Source organism: Nipponia nippon, unplaced genomic scaffold, assembly GCF_047370975.1.
Source record: "Nipponia nippon isolate SJK-2023a ecotype South Korea unplaced genomic scaffold, ASM4737097v1 scaffold_19, whole genome shotgun sequence".
Taxonomy (NCBI): Eukaryota; Metazoa; Chordata; class Aves; order Pelecaniformes; family Threskiornithidae; genus Nipponia; species Nipponia nippon.
Window position 1 is genome coordinate 3441035 of NW_028262335.1, and position 20964 is coordinate 3461998.

Sequence of the window (20964 nt, forward strand, 5' to 3'; positions counted from 1 at the left end):
AAAGGTAAATAAGGCCTTTGCTATGGCTTGCACGACTACATTTTATTCAGAAGGATGCAGCAAATCAGACACTGTAGGTTACTGTTCACAATTGCTTGGAGATATTTGGGTATGTAAGTCAAATCATCACATTCATCCCAAGTCCATCACTCACAGAAAAAACAGAAAGGGCATTTAATAAGGAAAGGTCAACTCTAGTAATAAAAAAAAAACCAAACCAAAACAAAAAAAAACCCAACCCAAAAAACAAACCAACCTTCAAATGCCCTCAAAATTAGGTTTGGAAACATTGCCAGAATGTCTCATGTAGGCTGTGTCTCAGGTAACAATTCTCCCCCTGTGAGTAAGCTTCCTTGCCTGACTTTATCTCCTACATTGTGCCATGGTCAAAGACTTTATGGGAACATATGGGAGACACATTTCAAGCTATTAATGTGAAACCAAGAGAAAAAATGATAGCTTGAGACATGTGAAGTACAACTCTCATTAAAGTATTACAGCATCGTTTTCCAGCTGATAAATTTTGGATTTAAAATTGCTTCTGCAAATTTACATCTTCTGGAATGAAAAAGAGGGAGAAGAGCAAAGCATTTTTCTGTCAGGTTCATAAGTGACTACGGCAAATGTGAAAATAAGAAAGCATGATATTCAAATGATTAGATATACCAGAATTTGTGTGTCCAAGGTTCTGGAGATTCAGCCCCAATCTTTGTTAGAAGCTTCGGACACTTTGCAGCTTACTAATAATCTCAGAATGACATTATGTGCCCATGGTTGAAAAATTGAAAAGGCAAGAGAAAAAAAAAAAAAAAGCAAGACTCACCAATTCTATTATTTGTGTGGTCCCTCACTCGAGAATCGATAGGGCAATCTGGGGCATTTCCATTGCTCTGTGTCACGTCAGTCAGACTCAGATCAGGAATATCTGCTTTTTCTGTGCTGCAGACCAAGTTATTGTTGGTTTCCAAAGGGAGGGTTCTGTCAATTAACTCCTTCTCTTCTGGGCCACGCTCAGTAGTCAGTATGATCTTCTGCCAACACAAAGAGCAGAGTAGAAGTGGGGTGAATGTAAAAACAACACTATGAAGATTGCAATAGGTCTACAGAATCCTTCTGTGGCAGTCAGAATAACATAATGTACTTCAAAGCACCACTGCCACAGGCAGTAAAAAAGTCCAAAGTGTTTCTTTGAACTAGGTTCCTGCATCACTTAAGGCCATATTTTAAAATAGTGTTTCTAAGTTAAATTCACAGATTTTTGATGACATTTGCAAGAATGTACCTCACTTCCACTGAAATCCAGTTTCCTGGACCTGCTTGGATGCTTTGGTAAATTCCACTGCCTTGTCTGCAATTTAGATGTTGATGAACCTTTGTAAATCCACCTATTTGTCATTTTGACTTTTTGCCACAAGTCTTCTGTTGTATGCTCTGTTGCAGAGTCTGCTCTCCTGTAATATAGTAGCAGCTGCATTCTGGGGGGCTGATGCTCAGTAGCACTTTTCAGCAAAGAGTATAACATCAGTAAGAAAGATAGATGCTGGAGGCAAGAATTTTAAGGGATTTGATCAGAAAGAACTTTAACAAGATATTTTTCATATTTACTTGTGAGATAAGTATCAGAGGACAAACCTGTATAGATGTGTAGTCATATGGTGAGAGAGTCAAACAGTCAAAACTGAAAATATATGGTTTAACTTCCTCTTAGATTTTGCAAAGACCTACCACGCTCCTATGGAAGAACAAAACAAGCCAGAGGTTGAACTGGTTGAACTTCAAAATGGAATTGCCTCAGCAAAACCTCAGGTAGGAGAAACAAGCTAAAACTAGCTATTAGGTGAAGAATTAATTACAAACAGTCCTTTAAAAGACAAGCCAGAATCTGCGAGAGGCTAAAGGTCCTGCATCACGAATTTCTGATGGTTCCTAGCTCTGTTTCTGTTTCCACAAGGTTGGAAAAGAAAAAAAAAAAAAACATAGTAAGATTTTGAAAAGTGCAGTTTAAAACTCTTGCTCATGTCTGAGTCACTATGAAAGCAAGAGTGGAAGCTCCCCACAACTCAGAAATTAGCAATGACACACTGAAATTATGATAGCTGATTGCAACCAGATTTATTAGAATAAGTAGTATCTTGTATTTGTGCAAATGTACAACATTTAAAAGCAAACTGATTTAAAAGAAAAAAGGAACAGTCTAAAGAGCATTTTAGCAGATATGGACATTTAAAGATAACAAGCCTAATAAACTGAGAAGACTCAGAGGATGAAAGCTGCTGTAATTTCACTGGAAGTGGGGGAATCAGACAGCTGTGACGATTTCAGCAGCTGAGGAACTGCTTTCTGTTGTTACCATATTGAGGGATATTTGTCTTGTTCATCTGCAAACTATACTGTTAAACCAGAAGCTGGTCCTGACGCAAAGTCTTCCAGACAAACAATACCCACTGTGTACCCATATTACAGTCATGCCAAATCCTACAAAGAGGGAAACAGAAGAAGAGTACAAATCCCACTTGTGTGACTGAAGCAGTAAGAGAAAATGGGACTGACAGACAAGGTTCTCCCAGAAGGTAGAAAAGGCATGTTCATCCTGTAATTTTGGATCTCATCCCATAGGATGCAACACGAATAGTGTAAGACTAAACCAAATACTCCCTTCACAAGCAAGATTGGCAGCATCACATTATTTAACACCACAATAAACACAGCCCAAGACATGAAAGTAACAAGTCCTAGTACATCTCATCGCTGCATGTAGAGGATCACACATTGTAGAGGAAAGTCCAAACAAAAAGGCTGGCACTCTTTAATAGGGCATTTAAAAATACCATTATTTACATTGGAATGGAAAGTGATCTGTTTTGGGATATTGTTTGTACTTACTGCATATTCGTCCACTAGATCAGAACCTGCAATGGAAAGAGGAAAAATTATCAGAAGAAAATTCAGAGCAATCACAAGAATGTTAATATTTGCTCTGAAATATCACCTAGCCATGTCCTAAACTGCTTTACTGCCCAACCCACCCACATTATGCTTTCTTTACCACTGAGGGCACACTTACATGACACGGCTGAGGTGAACCAGCAACATGTTGCTGCCAAGACTGTGAGGTCCTGCTCTCCCCGAAGCTGTTTGTGGCCATCCCTATCATTCTCCCCACACCACAACTGGTATTCATCTAATGAAATTATGAACTGATCAAACTTTCTAGATAAGCAGAAGACAGGCTTACAAAAAAAAAAAAAAGTTTAAAAATGTTAATAACTTTCTACTGGATTAACAAGTTGGATCAGTTCATTGTGTGGGCAGATGAATATTAAGGGGATGGGATTTTATGCAAGGATGGAGGAAAGGAACACTGGGGAAAAAAGAGAGGTGGGAAGGAGGGAGTGTACAGCATCCTTCTGCAGTACCATGAAGCCAGACGGGCTCAGGCCTACTATCTAATTTCACCCTGACACACAGCCACCTTTATTTTCAATGCATCAGCTCTATAATGCTGCACAGTAACAGTTTCTATTGTGTAAGGCAAATGAGGAAGCAAAAATTCCATTTTGAGAAAATTAAGCTGCACAGAAGAGGTGTTAAATTGTATTCCTGAATAAAGGAGTATAAAAAGCTCTGATGTGTGATGATTAGGAGAATCTAACACAACAGAAGAGAATAAATCAGTCAATGGACATGGAAGTGCTGAGAGGCGATTAGTTAATTGGGCAAAACGTGTGTACTCTAGGGGATCTGTACAGGTTGCTATGGCTAACATCCACTTTTTTTGGAACACGTCTCCCACATTTGAGTGCCCAGAAATTAATTGGGCGTTTTTCCTGTAAAGCGTCCCTGCACTGACACATTATTCAACCGTTCACGTGCAGTGGGAAAAAAGTGCCATCTAGTGGCTTGTCACATCCAGAGCGTCGCTTGCCTGTGCAGGACAGACAGCAGAGCTGGCCTTTGCATGTCAGCAGGTAACATACATTTTCCATGGAAAAGTTCCATGTTTTAAATTAAAATTCCACAAAATAAAGTTCCATATTAAAACTATCCATGTATTCTTTAGACATATAGATTACAATTCCTGGTCCATCCGTCACTCACCTTGAGATCTCAGCCCGGATTTGTGTGAAGTGACGGCATGCAGATGTTCTGATAAAAAAAACCATTCATTTAGCAAAACTCATCATGGAGCATAAAGGCTCTAACAGCTTTACCACACCCACAAGCCTACAACTAACCTACAACGTGTACATCCTGCTTTCTGTAAAAGAGGGAATGTGGTTCTGCAGGCACACCCCACATGTAACCCTCGGCAAAGCTACAGAGAGTCAGTATCAGTAAAAATCACTCTTCCTCTCATGCTCAAAGTCCAACCCTATCCCAGGAACCCACAAATACTCACAAAACACTTCAGGTATCATTTAATATTAGTGTCTGTACTGAGAGAAGAAACCACTGGTTACCCTTTCCCCACCCAGCTTGTAGTATCTTCCTCCATAAATTCACAGCTACTTCAATCTTTCTGTCATGTTCTCCAACACGCTGCATGAACTGTTTGCCTAGGACACCTATCTGGCCCACTTCTACCAGGCAACATTCTCTTCCTCAGCAACCTCCACAAAATTTTGGGATATTTGAGTTCCCAGCTGGCATATACTTGGAGATCAAACAGCACACTATGTATTATAGCTTTAAAAACTCACGCTTTCCTTTGAGGATGAGGATCCGTTTCTTGCAAACCTTCCATTTCCAAAATAACAGCATACCCACAAGCAGCACTATCAGAGAGAGAATCACTCCCCAAAGAACTAGACCTACAGCACAGAAAGGGACAGGGAGTATAGGAAAGGCCAGGAAAAGGCAGAGGGGAGACTATTAGTATATCTATGTGTTTGGACATAGACCGTGGACAACATTTCACAAGTTGTAGGGGATTTGCCAGAAGCTCCCACATAAAAATTGCATTTACCAAAGATATATCCAAATAAAACATGCTAGACAGAGTAAATACTTTATCTTTGTTACCTCCTGTTGTCATCTCCCCCTTGGCTGAGGTGGGAGAAGTGCCAGCCGGAGCTTTCTCCTCAGGACTTGAATGTAAAAGGATACTAGCAATGGTCACCAGGTTCTCCTCAGACCTCCTTAGGTCAGAGTTATTTGTTTCATTGCTGAATCTGATGGACAAAGTGCTTGGGGTGAGGTAGGTGGGCAATTGGTCCAGGCAAACCTGATCGTGTGTGGCATTTCCTTCACTTAGTGCTACTTTGTTTAACTCGGCACAGCTAGGCAATGAAAGAGAACAGTGTATCAGTGCTAGAGGAAACTGCCATGGTACAAGATAAGAGTATTTTCCATGTGACAAACATCCCTTTGGTCATTTTTGTACCACCTGCATTTATTGCTTTCAGTGATACTGATACTCACACGTGTGTACGATTCCACTGTACTTAGTAAACTAAAAATGAGGCAAGAGGGATTCCTTCCTTCCTCCAGCTGTGCAACAGGTATAAAGAGAAGCCTTCTAAACACATAGGCCCAAAGCTATCCCATTGCCTCCAAGATAAATTTGTATACTTTGCACCAGGAGTGACAGGTGTCCCTTTTTGTCCTTTATTAGCTTTAATTAATCAGTTAGTCACTTTAAAGAACTGTGGACTTACTTTGTGTGGGGCTTGCAGATGTCGGTGCTGGAGTTTTGATCAGAGAAGGTCCCAGAAGGGCACTCTTCACAAGTAACATCATTTGTTGAGGTACCTGAATAAAAGTAACGAGTGAGGGTCAACCAACCAAAATGCGTCAGGTCCAGGCCTATGGCCAAGATCAGGAAAGGTAGGCTAGACAGGTAGGAATTCCTACCTCTGACTTTGACTCCAAAACCAGGCTTGCAAACAGTGTGCTGCTGGCATCGTATGCAGGTGTACTCAACAGCGGTTTGACAGAACAGGCCTGGTCGGCACTCACACACGCGGCTAGAATTGAAGGAGCAGGGCTCTTTCTCCACAAGGTCAGATTCTGTGGGGAAGAAACAGATGCAGTAACAAAGGATCACCCTGCAAGGAAAACGCAAAGCAGGGGCCAAAGATGAGCAACATCAGTTCAAAGGCACAGGAAGCAGAACAGGCTGCTGGCACTCTTCGCAATGGCAACTTAAGTCATGAATAATTGGAGCAGCCTATAGACAATGGCTTGTAATATAAGACAGAAAGCAGGAATCAGACTTGGATAGATTTCAATGAGAGAATTTTTAGTTAGTCCCAGGTCACACAGGAAGCAATACTGATTACATGCAAGGTAGCATTCTGCTCTCCAAATCAGTAACCAAGGATGGATAATTTTGCTGCTGGAAATTCTAAATTAATAAAACATAAATAAAGTGTAACTAAAATACAGAGAGAGAATATAAAACTCTGATGTATGTGTGAGGGAAAGCAAACCTTTTGCACATGATACACAAGCATCACATCGTGGCTTTGGGGATTCTTTATTCACATATTGTTCAGGTCCACATCTCATGCAGTCTTCATCTGGGTCCCTAGGACATGCTTTCTTTTTAACGTAGCCTAGAGAAAGAAAAACAAAATATGCAGGATACCTGTTCAGAATCACAGGAGACAACCATCCTGATGTTCTTGTATGCTCATTTACCTGTTAGACACACTACCACAGTCTTCTCTTTGTACCTGTCATTTGGCTTCTCTAGCACATTTTTGCCTTTCCCATTCAAGCGTGAAGGGATCCTGTCCTGTTACAGCAACAATATGCATGGTATTATCACAGGCAGTGTGGATTCCTGCAGAATGGGCACATGGCAAATCATCTGCCGCCAGTTAGACAAGACCGCCAAGTCTGCAGTGAGGGCAATATTGTCCTGCCATTACCAGGTTCCCAGGCAATTGTTTTCCATGTTTTTTTCTTGACTGTAGCAACCAAGTCCTGATATTTTGCTACTTAAGACATCACTTTTCCTTTCAAAAGCTGCCAGAATCACCTAGGTGCACATGGATTGATGCAGGGACACCACCATCTCCCATGTTCAGAATGGGAGGTTACAAGATGGTACTTCTTGAGCTGTGCCCTATATAACCCTGGCAGGTTTGCAGTAGGTTGCTTTCTGAGCAGTCCTGCTAGTTTTACAGTTGCCTTGACAGTTGTGAGATGGTTTAATTTTTCAATTGCTTTCCTTTAAACAAATCAAATTACATACGTATGTCTTTCTGATGCTGGATGTACATGCTATACACTTTCTCTGCTCAAGACTTCCAGCTCACCTGGACTCATTACTCACAGCTGCAAGCACACTACCCTGGATCTTGCAGACCTTCTGTATATATGCAGCAGGCATGAAGCTGAGCAGCTGGCTGAATGAGATGACCTCTGGAGGTCTTTGCCAAACTTAAGCTATTCTATGACTCTGTGTTTATGTCTGGTAATCATTTTCTAGCGACTGGCCTTTAAAAGCATCTGTCTGGCAAGCTACGTACAATAACCGGCTAGGAGTACGAGAAAGGCTGGGACACAAGCATTCCTAATGTTTCAGCTCCTGAAGCAACAGATGAGGTATTCTACCACTGGCCATAGTGCCAAAGAAATTAGAAGGCGCAGTGGTAAGGGTCACAAAGAGTTAACCACAGGGAGGGGGAACCTGGCAGGGAAATAACTCACCTACTATGCATTTTGGCAAGCATGATGTAGGAGTGCTGGTAAAAACAGCTGTGCTATATTTGGCCCACTAAATACCACCAGACAAGCCTGAACCATGTCACTCCCACCTCCTCAAAACTACTTGTCTGAGTATTCTTTTCAAGGTGGGGGATGATTGCTGAATCTCAGCACACAAGCTGCACACGTGTACCTGCACGTGTGTGTCATTTTCCCCTTCCTCCCGCAACAACCCAAAAGCTTTAACTTCAGTTATTCGAGATTTCCTGTACACACGGGTCCCTCCCTTGGGGGACGTGTGCCCCAGGTGCAGTAGTTTGAAGCTTGCCTAACAGTGTCTTCTGGTGCTGTTCTCCACTGGTTGTGTTCATAGCTCAACCACCAGATAAAAGCCTGAGCAGTAGGAATACCAGCTGCAATCACCTGTACAGAAAAATGTACTGAAAGTAAGTAGATGAAATAAGTGTTTTAAGTGTTTTTCTTTTGTGAGTATGTGCATTCATGCACTCCTGAGGATTTGCTCTTAACTGTGGGTGGGAAATTATCTTGAGTGTTGACTGCAGTGCTATCTTGTGGAGCTGGATATCTGATTTAGAGTCTAAAACAAAAAAACAACCAAACAAAAAAGGTAAAAAACCACAAAGAGAATAAACAGAAGTGAAGAGGAATACCAACTTCTGCATAACATGAGCTGTTCTAGCATATACCATTATTTCCCACGAAAGTCTCTGTTCCTCCCCTTGACAGGAGGGAAATGTTTTGTTCTGTAATAACAGAAAGAAAATATTCTTCTGGTATCCCAGGTATGAAGTCTCATTTTACCTGCACAAGAATTAAGTACATGAGAAGAGGTGTGGCAACTGTAGAAATTGATTAAAATGATCTTCTGAGGTTTGGTTTGAAGTTTATCTTGAAATTGAACATGAAATTAACTTTGAAACAGAGGAGGGCTTGCATGTGGGCCGGTGTTCTCAGACTGAAAGCTGTACATCTGTAGGGTGGAACACCAAGGAAAGTAAAGCCAGAATGCATCAAGAGTTTGAGATGCTCCACTTTGATTAAATGGAATTTTAGAAAAGCTTCTCTTTCTTTGCAGTGAGCAGTTATGTAGTGAGTAGTTAGTAGCAGGTATGAACAGGTTATTGCTTGAAGGAGTAGTGGAAGATTAAAATGAAAAAGGATTCTTATCAGTTTCTGTTGTGAAGGAGGCCCTGGAGGATGTGAAGAGATGTCCAAAACTGACGTGAGATTGTGGCAACAAAATGAGTTTCAAGAATAAGCAGAGGTGAAATGATTGAGACTGGTGGCTCATTACAGCTAGATGTAAATCAGATCTCTGCTTGTCACAAGACCTCACTATGACATCTGAGAGCTTTTGCAAAGTACGGTTTTGAGGGAGAAAAGAGCTCTTCTTGGGATCGGCTCAGAGTCAGATCCCCGCCCCTTTTCTTCTTTTACAGGACCAGTTTCTCAATCCCTTGGTCTTGTTTACTCATACAACTTCTGAACGATCCTAGTGGTGTGGCCAGCAGTACAAGATGTCCCAGTGGGAACCCTGATGTAACTGCATGCAAATGCTAGCAACCAAGCGCTAAATGCCTCTTTATTATTAGAGCACAAATAAATGTCAAAAATTTCCTTTAAAAAAAAAAAGAAAAAGAAAAAATTTCTATAAGAAGAGATTGATGATGGTGAAGTACCATAAAATGCCCCACCCACTGAGGGGTTTTTTGGCCAATAGGGGGAGTTTCAGAGATTTCCACAACTCTTGTCTCACCAAGGTGTTTCCTGCTTTTGACCTCATGTGCCTCTGAGTCACAAGTAGCTTCCAGCAAAGCTCACTGTGTCCCTCGACAAGGGGCTGTTCCCTTTCTCATGTGAGACACTTTCTAAACCGTTTTGACTATGAGGATAATGACAGATTTTTCCACACCTTCATTGTATATTTTTGTCTCCGATCAGAAAGTTATTTTGCCTCATTTCACTGCGCTATTTCACACCCTGAGGCAAGTTGAAATTAATGCTGACCTGCCAGCTTCTAGCTACTTCAGAGTGTCATGTCAACTGATAAAAAACACATGAAAAATTCTCGCAAGTTATCTTGTTTGCAATTTACAGATTGTTTGCACGCAGACTGAACAGGAGCAGGGCAGTGGAGAAAAAGTTCACATCTGGATCCACACGAGATAGTGATTCATGAAATTGTAGTTTTCTTCAGGGACAAAATGCAATTCTGCAGATATACATGGTTCCTACTATCTCTACGAGAAAGGCTCCATGTTAATTTAACTGAATTACAAACATACTGACCTGAGGGACACTGGTAACAGCAGCTCCGTGAAGTTTCATCATAGAACCAATTCTCAAGTGTATCACAGGAATGAGATGGGGTTAACGATGTCTAGAAATTGAAACAGACAAAAGACACAATTAGAAAACAATTAGTTCTATATTCGAGCAGATCCCAGCATCTGTCTCAAGAGATGGTAGCTGCAGACGGTAAGGAAAAGCCTACAGATTTTTAAGTTCAAGTATCCCCAAAGCAACTAAGTTACTGTTGCCCATATGCTTAAGCAAAGATTGCAATATTCAGTGTATTTAGCAATAATTCACCATGTGTCTTCACTCAGCGGGCTCTTTTATCTGAAAGTCATTTAAACATAGGAATGGAACACTGTAGCCCAACTTGTGTATCAAGCATTTCGGAACTCAGAAACTAACTCCTTGTTTCATACAATAAAAAGGATGGTGGCATTGCCCTACAAAAATGCTTTTCAGCCAATCCTCCAAACGCCCTTAGAAACCTAGCTGCAGGATCAGTAAGATCACTACGAAAAGCCTGTCTCTTAGTCTGCATCTCCTTTAGAAATCTTGTAGCAGTTAGCAAATTAAAAAAAAAAGGCTAAAAATAGCTGTCCTGAAATGATCCCATGTTAATTTGAGATAAATATTTTTTAGAAAATAAAAAAAAAGAATCCCTAACATCTGTAACAGATTTCCAGCTCTGTGTGCACTGGAATAAGAGGTGGTGTCATAGTCAGCATCATCTAAATCTAGCTAGATTGGCTGTGATCCACAAAGATAACTCTTGTTTGCAGCAAACAAGTCTTTCTGTTCAGTTATTTATGCACTCATAATGCTTGAATTTAGTGACCTAAAGATGTGTTTATTACAAACCAATAAATTGTTTTACTTATCATTTAGGGACAAATCCTACACTGAGAACAAGAGGTTATTGCCTTGAAAAGAAATGCTGCAAATACATAATGAAGCCTTTATTCAAATAACTGATGCCACTTCTATTGTGAGTGAAGGTTTTCAGGAGCAACCTTTTCTTTGACTACATAACTGATACTTGTTTCGTTAAAAAAACCCCACACAATAGTTCTAATACTAGCTTAGAAAATGAGACTCAGCTATGAATTGTATCAAGAAGCACATAATAGGACTTGATTTTTGAATGGCAAGGCCACTACATGCTCTGGGAAATTACAGTGCTGCAAGTTTTCTGATGAGAAAATCAGATTTTTTAATTTGACATCTCCCTTAATAATCCCCTAAAAATGTGGTTATCTGAATTTCATTTTCAGTATTTGCTAGAAGGTATAAATGGCTTTTTTTTTTTTAAAGACTCAATCAGCAGATTCCCCAGAGATTTTTCCACATGATACTGGTAGAGCAGTTAAATATTTCAGAAAACCTACATCTTACTTTCTGCAGATGAATTTCCCATTGGCCTTTGAAATAATACCTACTGTCTCCTACTGCCTTTGTATGCAGTGCAGAATCTTAGTACCTAACTACTTTCACAGCCGTATTCTCCTGTTTAATACGCTGTTCTTTTCACAGCAGGACCATAAAACAGTTATTTAACTTGCCCCAGGTTACATCAGATAACAGGAACTTTCAGTCAAGGAGGAAATTAACAAAAGGACAAGAAATAGAAACACATTGAAACCATTAAATTTCATCAAGCTCCAGTAATAGAACGGAGAAATCCTGCCTGACACATTTCAGCACTAACCACTGGGCCACACAGTCTCCCTGCAAAGCATTTTTGCTAGCTTACTGTATAGAGGAAATAGCAGATGGCTGCTTGCTCAGCCTGACTCAAATCAAGTTTACAAATGTGCACCCTGTATTTTTCTTTTCTGAAGAGGAAGCCCTAGACTGTAGGAAAAGGAAGTGGAATCTCCTCGCATCTGTGTGGAGAAGCACCCTGGTTTGCCAGCCACTCTGAGACTGAACTGAATAACAGGAAATGACACGACGAGACCAGCCACTAGACAAAGGGTCATTCAGGAGTCACTTCAGTGATATGAAGTGAATTAACTAGTTTTAAAAAGCAAATTTAAGAAAGAACAGCATGCTGGCTGCAGCTAAGTCATCCTGGATTAGTTTCTCTGTACTAGCTATGGGAAGTAACCACAAAAACCTGATCTTCTTTTCCTGGTTCTCCTGGGCAACCAACTCTGGCTGCAAATGATATTAACTTTTAAATCAGGGTGGGAACAAAATTCTTGAATGACTTATGCAGCACAGAAGCTTACAGCTTATTTATTTATCTCTTTTGGGGTTTAAATAAAGCAATAGTGTTTGTGTAAAAGTGTGAGGGAAGGGCTGCTTTTAAAAAGTCACCTTGTCTAAAATATTGAAATCAGTTTAGAATTAGATTCTGCTCTTAGTTAGAGCAATGCAAATTCTGATTATTAATTTGACCTGATGCTAGTGCTGTGATAAATTACTGCATGAACTATGCATACATACTACACAAATTATGAAAATATACACACGAAAGAGTACTCAACTTTTTTTTTTTTTTCCTTTCCACAAGAGGGCAGCTATATATTACAGCCAGCTACATAATACATGACATCCGCAGCTTCACAAAAAATGCTGCTTTCAAGTATCCAGTTACAAGCACAGCCTTGTAGCCACCTTTACGGTTTACTCAGCCAAGCCCAAGGTGCTCTGCTGTAAAAAGAAGTCATTTTAACAAATCATAACATGATTTCTATGGCTGAGAAACCACCTTCTGAAGACCTCACCACTTCTTCCTTCTGAAGACCACCCCCCACATCCACAGCTACCTGCAAAACGTCTTTAAGAGTTGCCATCTGTTCAGTAGAGGTGTTTCATGAGTATGAAACTTACTATAGATCCTTTCAGTGATAAATAATGTACATATCAATGTGCAGCATCAGTCATCATCTCCCCATTCTTGTCATTTTTTTCCCTCTAAATCCTAAAACTGTTTGATTCCTAATGTGACATGTAACAGCAATACAATGATGCAAAGTTCTGCTCTTAAACTAAGCAGAAAGATTGGCCCTTTGTAGACAACATACTTCAAGGTGAGGACCTGAGTATAAACCAAGCCCTCAGACCTCCAGCACTTCAGGTTTAAAAGCCCAAAATAAATTACATAAGCAAAACTGGCAGTGTGGGTAAGTGTCACTAAAAATGATATAGGCTCTGCTTCTTAACTTATGCAACGCATTTTGTAAGCTAAATTTCAAGTTTTCATGCATCTGGAATAAAAAATCTTGCACTAAGAACCCACCAAAACTTCTATGAGTTTTTGGGGGAGCAAAACAAATTGGTGCCTAAAAACAAAGAACATGCCTTGAAGAAACAGCAGAGGTGAAGGACCAAGGTCAAAATGTTTTAAGTCTTCTGTAAAATGGTGGTGCCAACTCATTTTCTGCAGAGGTTTGATTAGGCTGCTTTTGGGAAAAGGGTGAAGGAAAGTCAGCCATACAACAATAATGTAATTTTAACTTATTACACATAGACAGAAAAATTAACTAAACCAAAAGATAACCATCCAAAGATATGAAGTGAAAAGGGAACAAAAACATGCATTATTAGGGGGTACCAATAGGATTGAGTTAATTTACCCACTCGATGACGGAACATGTGAATTACCTCAGTTTCACCACATGTAACTACTCTTCCCACATGTCAAATACCACCTCTGATATCTCATCTACAATTAGGGAAATTAGGGTGCAAGTTTGCAATAAAATATTGGCTTGTTTGATCTTTCATTTTGATAAGCTCAGTATTTATAATTAGGAAGAGATTACTGGAAACAATTCACCAAGAAATACAGGGAATTCTAGATATCATATTTTCCAGTCCCAATCCCTTCGTGACTCAGTGCTTCTGCAGATATATCTTATACATTTTCTTGATTTGACCATCATCTTAGATCTCTGTGTGCAAGAAGACTTCAAGTGATAAGATTGATGCGTTTGGGTTTTTTTGTTCCTCAGCTGTTGGCTACTCCTTTTTAACAGCAGAAATCTAGACATCAACCATCGAATCTATCCAAATTTGGAAGGACTGCAAAATCCGTATTGCATATTTGTCTTGCTGTTCCTGGACAGAATGACAACTGAGTGCTGGACTTATGAACTATTTTAATGCTGATTAACCATTACTGTTAAAAAGTGAAAAATATTTCAGTGGCTCGGCCAAAAAAAGCATTAGATTTCCACAGAATTATGGAAGCAACATACATGCATAACTTCTCAGAAATTAAGGCTGTTGAACCGACATGTCTATTTTCAATAGCAACTTATCTTTTCTATATAGTGGTAAGCCTACTACAAACTGCAGCTGGAACACAAACCGGATTTCTAACATCAAAATGACTTGGGTGAACTCCTTTTGTCTGAGCTTGGACCTCCCGGCTCAACTCTGTATAAACCCACAGCAACGTGACAGTGAGGCCACCACAAGGCTGAGGGCAGGAAAAGGCCCTGTAGCTTAATGTTTGAGGCTGGTGGTTCTGTGCCTGGCTCCATCATTGCTCAGCCTTAGATGTGTTACTTTAAAGTCCTTGCGGTACTGAGTCCAGTGTCTATCTACAATTATGGGTATTTTTGTGGTGGTAGCACCAGGGAACGTCAGATAGGCTCTGTAAGGGCATAGGGAACATACTGTCCCTCCCATCCCACTGGGTCTTCAACTTTAGATTTGCTTGGTTTTACCGAATCCTATCCAAACTATCACCAATGGTGCTGTAAACACTTCTTATCCTGCCAACACTCGCAGTTCAATTGCTAAGGGGAGGATAACTACTACCACGACAGGTCAGTCTGCTACAGCAGAACTTACAGTTTACATTCTCTCTAGCTTTTCCATACATAAAAGTATGCTTCCACTCAAAAACTTGGGTAAGCAGTTTGCTCAGAAAGACATCACATGCTGTTTGTAATCAAACCAGACAAAGGAAAAGCTAGTTGTCTTCTAACACTGTGGCTACAAAGGAATCTGGTGACAGCACAGAATGATCCTATTTAGATGAGGGAAATTCTGAGAAAAATTCCCACCAACAGTAGCAGCCTTGATCTCCTCAGCACACATACGTACTGGTTTGAGCTGCATAGACCTGTTTTGAGCTACGTTACCAACGGCTGCAACTGTGGGAGCCTGTTATGTATTGGGTTTCCGGTATTGTGACTGAGATCATGGTAGCCAACAGTGGAAGCTTTTAAAGACAATGTCCCTCTTGTCAAGCCTTAATCAGAACAGGGATCACCTAAAAGAAGAGAGGGAATCACAAGGGCAGTGAGAAGAAAAGGAGAAAAATTAATGTAAAAAGCGGTCCTTTATCATATGAGGGCTCAAGAAGAACACAGCGGGAAGGAAAAGCATACGTGCTCTTACTGCTCTCTGACAACAAAAATCTAGCATTAAGACATTTCTAATATATTTCTGGTTGTGAGTGCTTGGACAAAACCAAGCATTATAAAATATTGAATAAGACAGACAAGCTTTAACTATGAAATAGTGAAGGTCTTCTGCCTTGGACCATTATCCCATTTGTTAGTATGAACTTAAGTCAAAGAATCCTTTTTTAGTACATTCTAGGATGACTGGAAATTTAACCCTGTCTCAGAAAAAAATACGAACTTACTTTGACTCAGGATTGTGTGAATATCACTAATAAAACTCATTTTTCCAGAGCAAAACCAGTTTAGTTAAATTAAGACTCTTTGTTAGGCAGAAGCTGACAGTTAAGGTTTGACTTAGCAGGTCCTAGTTGCTCATAAACAGCTCTTGAAATGAAAGGGAGGGATAAAGCAAAGGGGACAGAAAAAAGTTTCAGCCTCGCATTACAAAACCTCAACACTATCACCTTCTTACAAAAAAGTATTAGCTGTGAGTGTTAGGGTGTGGTGGGGGGTTCACCTTCTTGATTCCGTGGTGCCTGTGTGTAGAGGCCCACAAAAAAGAAGGTGCTAAGAAATTCTCCACTTACGGTGTTGGCCATTTCTCCTGGCTCCAGTATGCTTACAGAAATTGTCAATCAGCCAGTGAGAGAAGATTCACTTCATCATTTCTGCCCCTTACTACTTACTTTGTAGGGAAGGATTTGTGTGTAAGAACTTTCACTTCTGCCCCATTCCCTCCTCTTCCTGGAATGCCTAGAAACACTGAAGAGTGTGGTATAATCCCTACTCAGCAGCAACTAGCATGTGGCTTTGCTTCATCAAGGAAATCTCCAATAAGTTTTACAGAACAAACTCTCCTCATCTCTGCAAGGAACAGAATGAAATGCAGTAACCTCAAAATCCTGTTTAATTACTGTTCAAAGTATTTTTCTCTTTCATCTTTTGACTGTCCCTCCTCCTTTTCCACTCTTGTCTGAATCTCGACAGACAGAAACAGAACTCAGGTTCTGCCAGGGAAATGCAAAATTCTAGCACAATTTCACTTTTTAAGGCATCATTTCCTAGTGTTTCCTGAAGAAAAGATGAGATGTTGTACATTTCCCTGTCCTCTCTCCAAAAGATAATTGAGTCTCAATGAAGAAATACCAATTTTATCCCAATGACATATAGTATTGTCCATTAGTACTTACAGTTCTGTCCATTAATATGTATTATAAAAAAACACTTTAAAATTCAAGGAAGATCACAGAAGTATTGGTGGGTAGGGGCAAGGAATCCAGCTGTGGAGAACAGTACGTCTTTGTCCTTCCCTCTGATTGTGAGGAAACTGAATGGATGGGTCTGTACTAAGAATGTATTAGCAAAGTGGGAATATGTGTCTATTACAGCTACGCTAACCCTGTGGCTCTTTGCCATCCAAGGGTGCAATCCCACTTCCCCTCTCTTGCCTGTACCCACATTTCCCTTCCCCTCTAATTCCTTGATTGTTTAAGACAGAGCAATTGTGTTTCCAGAGAACGAATCGGTTCTAGGAGTTCATTTGACTAAAAACTCTGCTTTCTGAATTTGTGAAGTTGCTTTTCAGGGGGTTACTGCACTGAAACAACTCACCCTGTGGCTGCACAGTCACTTGCACTAAATTCAATGCAAGAAGTTGGTGGCACTGTGTAGCCAGGAGCAGGGCCTCCCCTTTGTGTGACAGGTCTCTGCTGATGGGCACAGCTGTAACGGGAAACCTCACAGACATTATTTCTGCATCTGCGTGCTATATCAGAATTGATTTGATCTGGATTGGACATGAGGACCCAATGCACAATTAATGCTGCTTTATGCCAGCTGTAGAGGAACAGATAAATATTTAAACTAACAAGAAGGTAAGCTGGTGTAGTGAACAACCGCCGGTGTAGCAGAAAGCCTGCCACTGCAAAGTTAATCTGTCCGCATTTTTTGAAAAAATTTGAACAAGCCACGAGTCTCTATCAGACTGGTAATTTGCATCTGGTTTTGCTCTAATACAAGGAGTTCTTAAATTCGATTCAGTGTACTGTTCACCTGGAGGGAGACAGAGACTGACTTTCACTAATCTTTTCCTGCAAGCACTTCAAATAAAGGTTTTTGATTTAAAAGGAGCTGGAATACATCTTGTGAAAGAAAAGACCACAATTCATATCCTGTTTGGACTGCTCTGTAACAGGATGGCCGGGGATCCCTTGGCTTACCGCTTTCATTGACCTATCAGGCCAACTATCTTTTTCTTCTTTTAAAGCGTTGCAGATCAAAGCCCAATTAAATAAAGCAAACATATTTGATACAAAGCATTTGTGTTTTTCAGTGCTTGCTTTTGAGAATTTGTTTTAGAAAATAGGCTTTCCTTGTATCTACAAACATGTTTGCTATTCCAATTTAAATAATGGCAATTGTAAAGATGGTGCTGAATTCAGCAGGCTACTCTGCAATTCAGTCAGGACAAGGTTTGACTCATTTATTTATGGTCTTTTGAGCTCATAGAGAAAAAGTGATGGTGAGGCAGAGTAAGAAATCAGCTTGCTACAAATGAGCTGTAAGTCAGGAAGAAAGCATATTACAGTAAAAAAAAAAAAATCTTCTACCAGCATGCGCTATTCTAGAACTGACTAATACTGTAGCAAAACAGTTGACTCCCTTTCAAGCTTCTATCCAAATTCTGACAGTACAAAAGAAGCTGATAATCTAAGACTTCAAGCAGTCAAGCTTCATCTGCTTGACAGTAAAGACATTATTAACAACTGAGAAGTAATTGAATATTAAAACAAACAAAACCCAAACTGTCGACTCAAGTGAGGTGGAATATGGTTTAAAATACGACTAATAAGCTGTGACTTGCTCACATTAAATGGTATCACTTGTACTCCAGTAGCAGTAAAAGCAAGCGTTGCTGTGATAGAGGCAAAACAGAAAGACAGTGAAAAGCCAGTTGCTTATCCCAGCAAGATCTGCATATTTATTCCAGGTAACTGATGATTTTGCAGTGAGTCTGAACATTGACAATGAGTATCAGAAAACCAAATTTTCTCTCTGTCCCTTTCATTTTGTGAACAAAACACCAAAAGTGATGTCAAATAGCAAAAATATCATCTTTTTTTCTATTGCCTGTCTCTTAAAGTAGTTCACATTCAGCAGACCAGACAAGCTTATCTGAATGCCCTCCTAAGTATTCCTCAGCTGAGTAAGGACTACAGACTCCAATCCTATAGAAGAACAGTGATCCTTCAGGAAGGAGGCAGTGGCAGAACAGATAACCAGGGCAAAGTAGAGGAAACTTGCAATGTGGGAGGGGAATTTACAACTAAAGACACAAGGGCAAACTCCTACTCTTACCAGAAGAGCCAGGAGGATATTTTTCAAATGTCTATGAAGAGTATGCAGGACTTGGTTATTTTCAAAGATGTAATCAGAGTCAGTTTCTTGTAAAAAAATCTCCTGACAGCCCAAGTGATGTGCTATATCGTTCAGTTACAATGTACAGACAGGTGTCTTAGGCTAATACATGCTCATATTTCCACTGCAAGGGAAAAGGGACAATTTCAGGATCCAACACAGTGTGCAATTGCTCACCTGCTTGACTTTACCTGTGCAAAGAGCCTCTACAACTGACCTCTTTGTGTGTGTGTGTGTGTGTGTGTGTGCGCACGCACGCCTAAGTGTCAGCCAGGGAAATTACCTGGATTTATGCCAGGTGCTGAGGGCTCATTGCCATGTGATCCACTGGGGGGGGGCGGGGGGGCAAACCCACAAGAGATGATATGATCTGAGCAGGGAGCTAGCTTGCATTACAGCATCAGCTGAGTGCAACTAGTGGGCTATGTCTATTTTAAATCAATTTGATGCAGAAATAATAGCCCATTCATGAGGAATTCAGTGTCAGAGGGGTGGGCGGTTGTAAAGAGGAAGGTATTTTGTTGTTTTGTTTGCCTTTACACCTTTCAATTTGCCAGCCCTGACTCACATCAGCAGAGTGAGCAGAAACCCTTGGAATCAAGCTCTGCAAGGAATGTGCCTGTCACAGAGCAGCTGGCCATGCAGGCAAAAATAAAAGCCACTCACCCAAACAAACAAGCACAGTCCTCCATCCCTATCAAATCTTTCCTCATTCCCTACCTGTGATGTGCCTGGAGGTGCAGCAACACTAGCAATGCCAACAAAAAGATGCAGATCACAACGCCTGTTTCTGTGGACACCCACTACCCAGCACCCAGCCTGTGGGCAGGATAGCCCTACAGCCCAGAGTGCCCCCAGACCTCTCCAGGCTCCTGCATCCTGAGGGGCTGCAGGACCCTGGTGCCACCCTGCCTTACCTGTGGGGCTGTCTGGATATCCTGGAGAAGCAGCAGGAGCCACAGTCCTAGTGCCAGGCTGCAGGCAGCCATCTGCAGCGGTGTTAAATCTCCCTAGCTCCCAGCATCGCAGGTTACACAGCCAGGGTACTCCTCCTGGAGGCTGAGATCCTCCCAGGGTCCAGCCCAGTCTTGCTCCGTGTCTGTTCATTCAGTCCAGAGCCATTCCAGCTGTTCAAGACAAGCAGGAGACAGGCTTTGAGACTCAAGCAAGCTGAGAAAACAATTCAGAAGGAAGGGGGAGGGGGGGGCTGCCCAAAAAAGAAAAGTAAAAAAAGAACAAAACAAAACCGCGTCAATCACTAGTCCCAGAGCTGTCGGGTTTCTTTGAGCTGGTTGCATGCATCAAGGTTGTCACCCGAGGTACCCAGCTGGCTGTGCAGATACACAGGCTCCTGAGTCATCTAGGCTGCCCTCAGAGAGCACTTCACCACCCCAAAGCCTTGGCCAGGCACGAGTCCAAGCCCTGCCCCGTCCATCCACCACACGCTCAAGAGCTGCAACCAAGTCTCAAGAGAGTTCCCAGTAAGAAACACTCATTTTTTCAGTACACTCATTTTACTCCTGTTTGGATGAGTGTGTGAAAACTCACAACCAACCAGGGTGACTCCGCGAAGGTTTAGGCTTTACACATTGCCATTTAAACACCAACATACCGCAGACCATCCTTTTGAGAATTCTTTTCTTTCCTTCAGTCCCACTTGAAATCAACTCCTGTTGCTGACAATCATCCCTTGGACTGCTACTCGTCATTTCACTCACTTTCATTTGTTACTCTGGATAACATTTTTTGGCTCTGGTGCCTGGAAAGATTTCAGTTGGTTTAAGGTGTCATGAAGCTTTCTTATCTGCCCTAAAAGTTTTGTCAAAAGTACAAGTTAGCCACTTCAAAAAAGGGCAGACTGCCTTGAAAACCTCTCTGAGGTGCTCAGGAAAATAATGAGAATTTGAATTCTCACACCCATGGTTTTTTTGCTTCTCACCCTTATCAGCAAAAAGAAAAAGAAAAACAAAAGAAATGAGAAAAGATTGAAAGTTGGATAATTGATTGTTTTATTAAAGACACAAAGCTACCTCATTGCCATCACAACAGAGTAACAAAGATGAGAGCATTCCACAGGGACCCTGGGATTATGTAAATATCATCTTTAACTCACAGTTGTAACCCTTTTCTTTTTAACTAACTGCCTCTATTTCTTTCTCCAGAATACCATCTTATAAAAACAAGGCATTTTCAGAACATTGCATAC

General features: G+C 40.9%; 1 protein-coding gene across 3 annotated transcripts in view; it reads right to left on the reverse strand.

Annotated features, from left to right (window-relative positions):
• The window catches only part of TNFRSF8 (TNF receptor superfamily member 8), a 29773-nt gene that overhangs the window by 5837 nt on the left and 2972 nt on the right, over positions 1-20964 (reverse strand). Inside the window, exons 2-13 of one of the 3 annotated variants that reach the window (XM_087755430.1) lie at positions 20371-20517; positions 19676-19885; positions 9967-10057; positions 6432-6557; positions 5854-6009; positions 5658-5751; positions 5023-5279; positions 4701-4811; positions 4099-4146; positions 2884-2909; positions 1283-1540; positions 824-1031 (exon numbers count right to left, since the gene is read on the reverse strand). In XM_087755430.1, coding sequence (XP_087611556.1) covers positions 824-1031; positions 1283-1540; positions 2884-2909; positions 4099-4146; positions 4701-4811; positions 5023-5279; positions 5658-5751; positions 5854-6009; positions 6432-6557; positions 9967-10057; positions 19676-19747 — 1447 coding nt within the window. In that variant the 5' untranslated portion in view covers positions 19748-19885; positions 20371-20517. Of the gene's footprint in view, positions 1-823; positions 1032-1282; positions 1541-2883; positions 2910-4098; positions 4147-4700; positions 4812-5022; positions 5280-5657; positions 5752-5853; positions 6010-6431; positions 6558-9966; positions 10058-19675; positions 19886-20370; positions 20568-20964 lie in introns of all 3 variants that reach the window. The other 2 variants (XM_087755429.1, XM_009460961.2) reach the window with 2 other exon arrangements.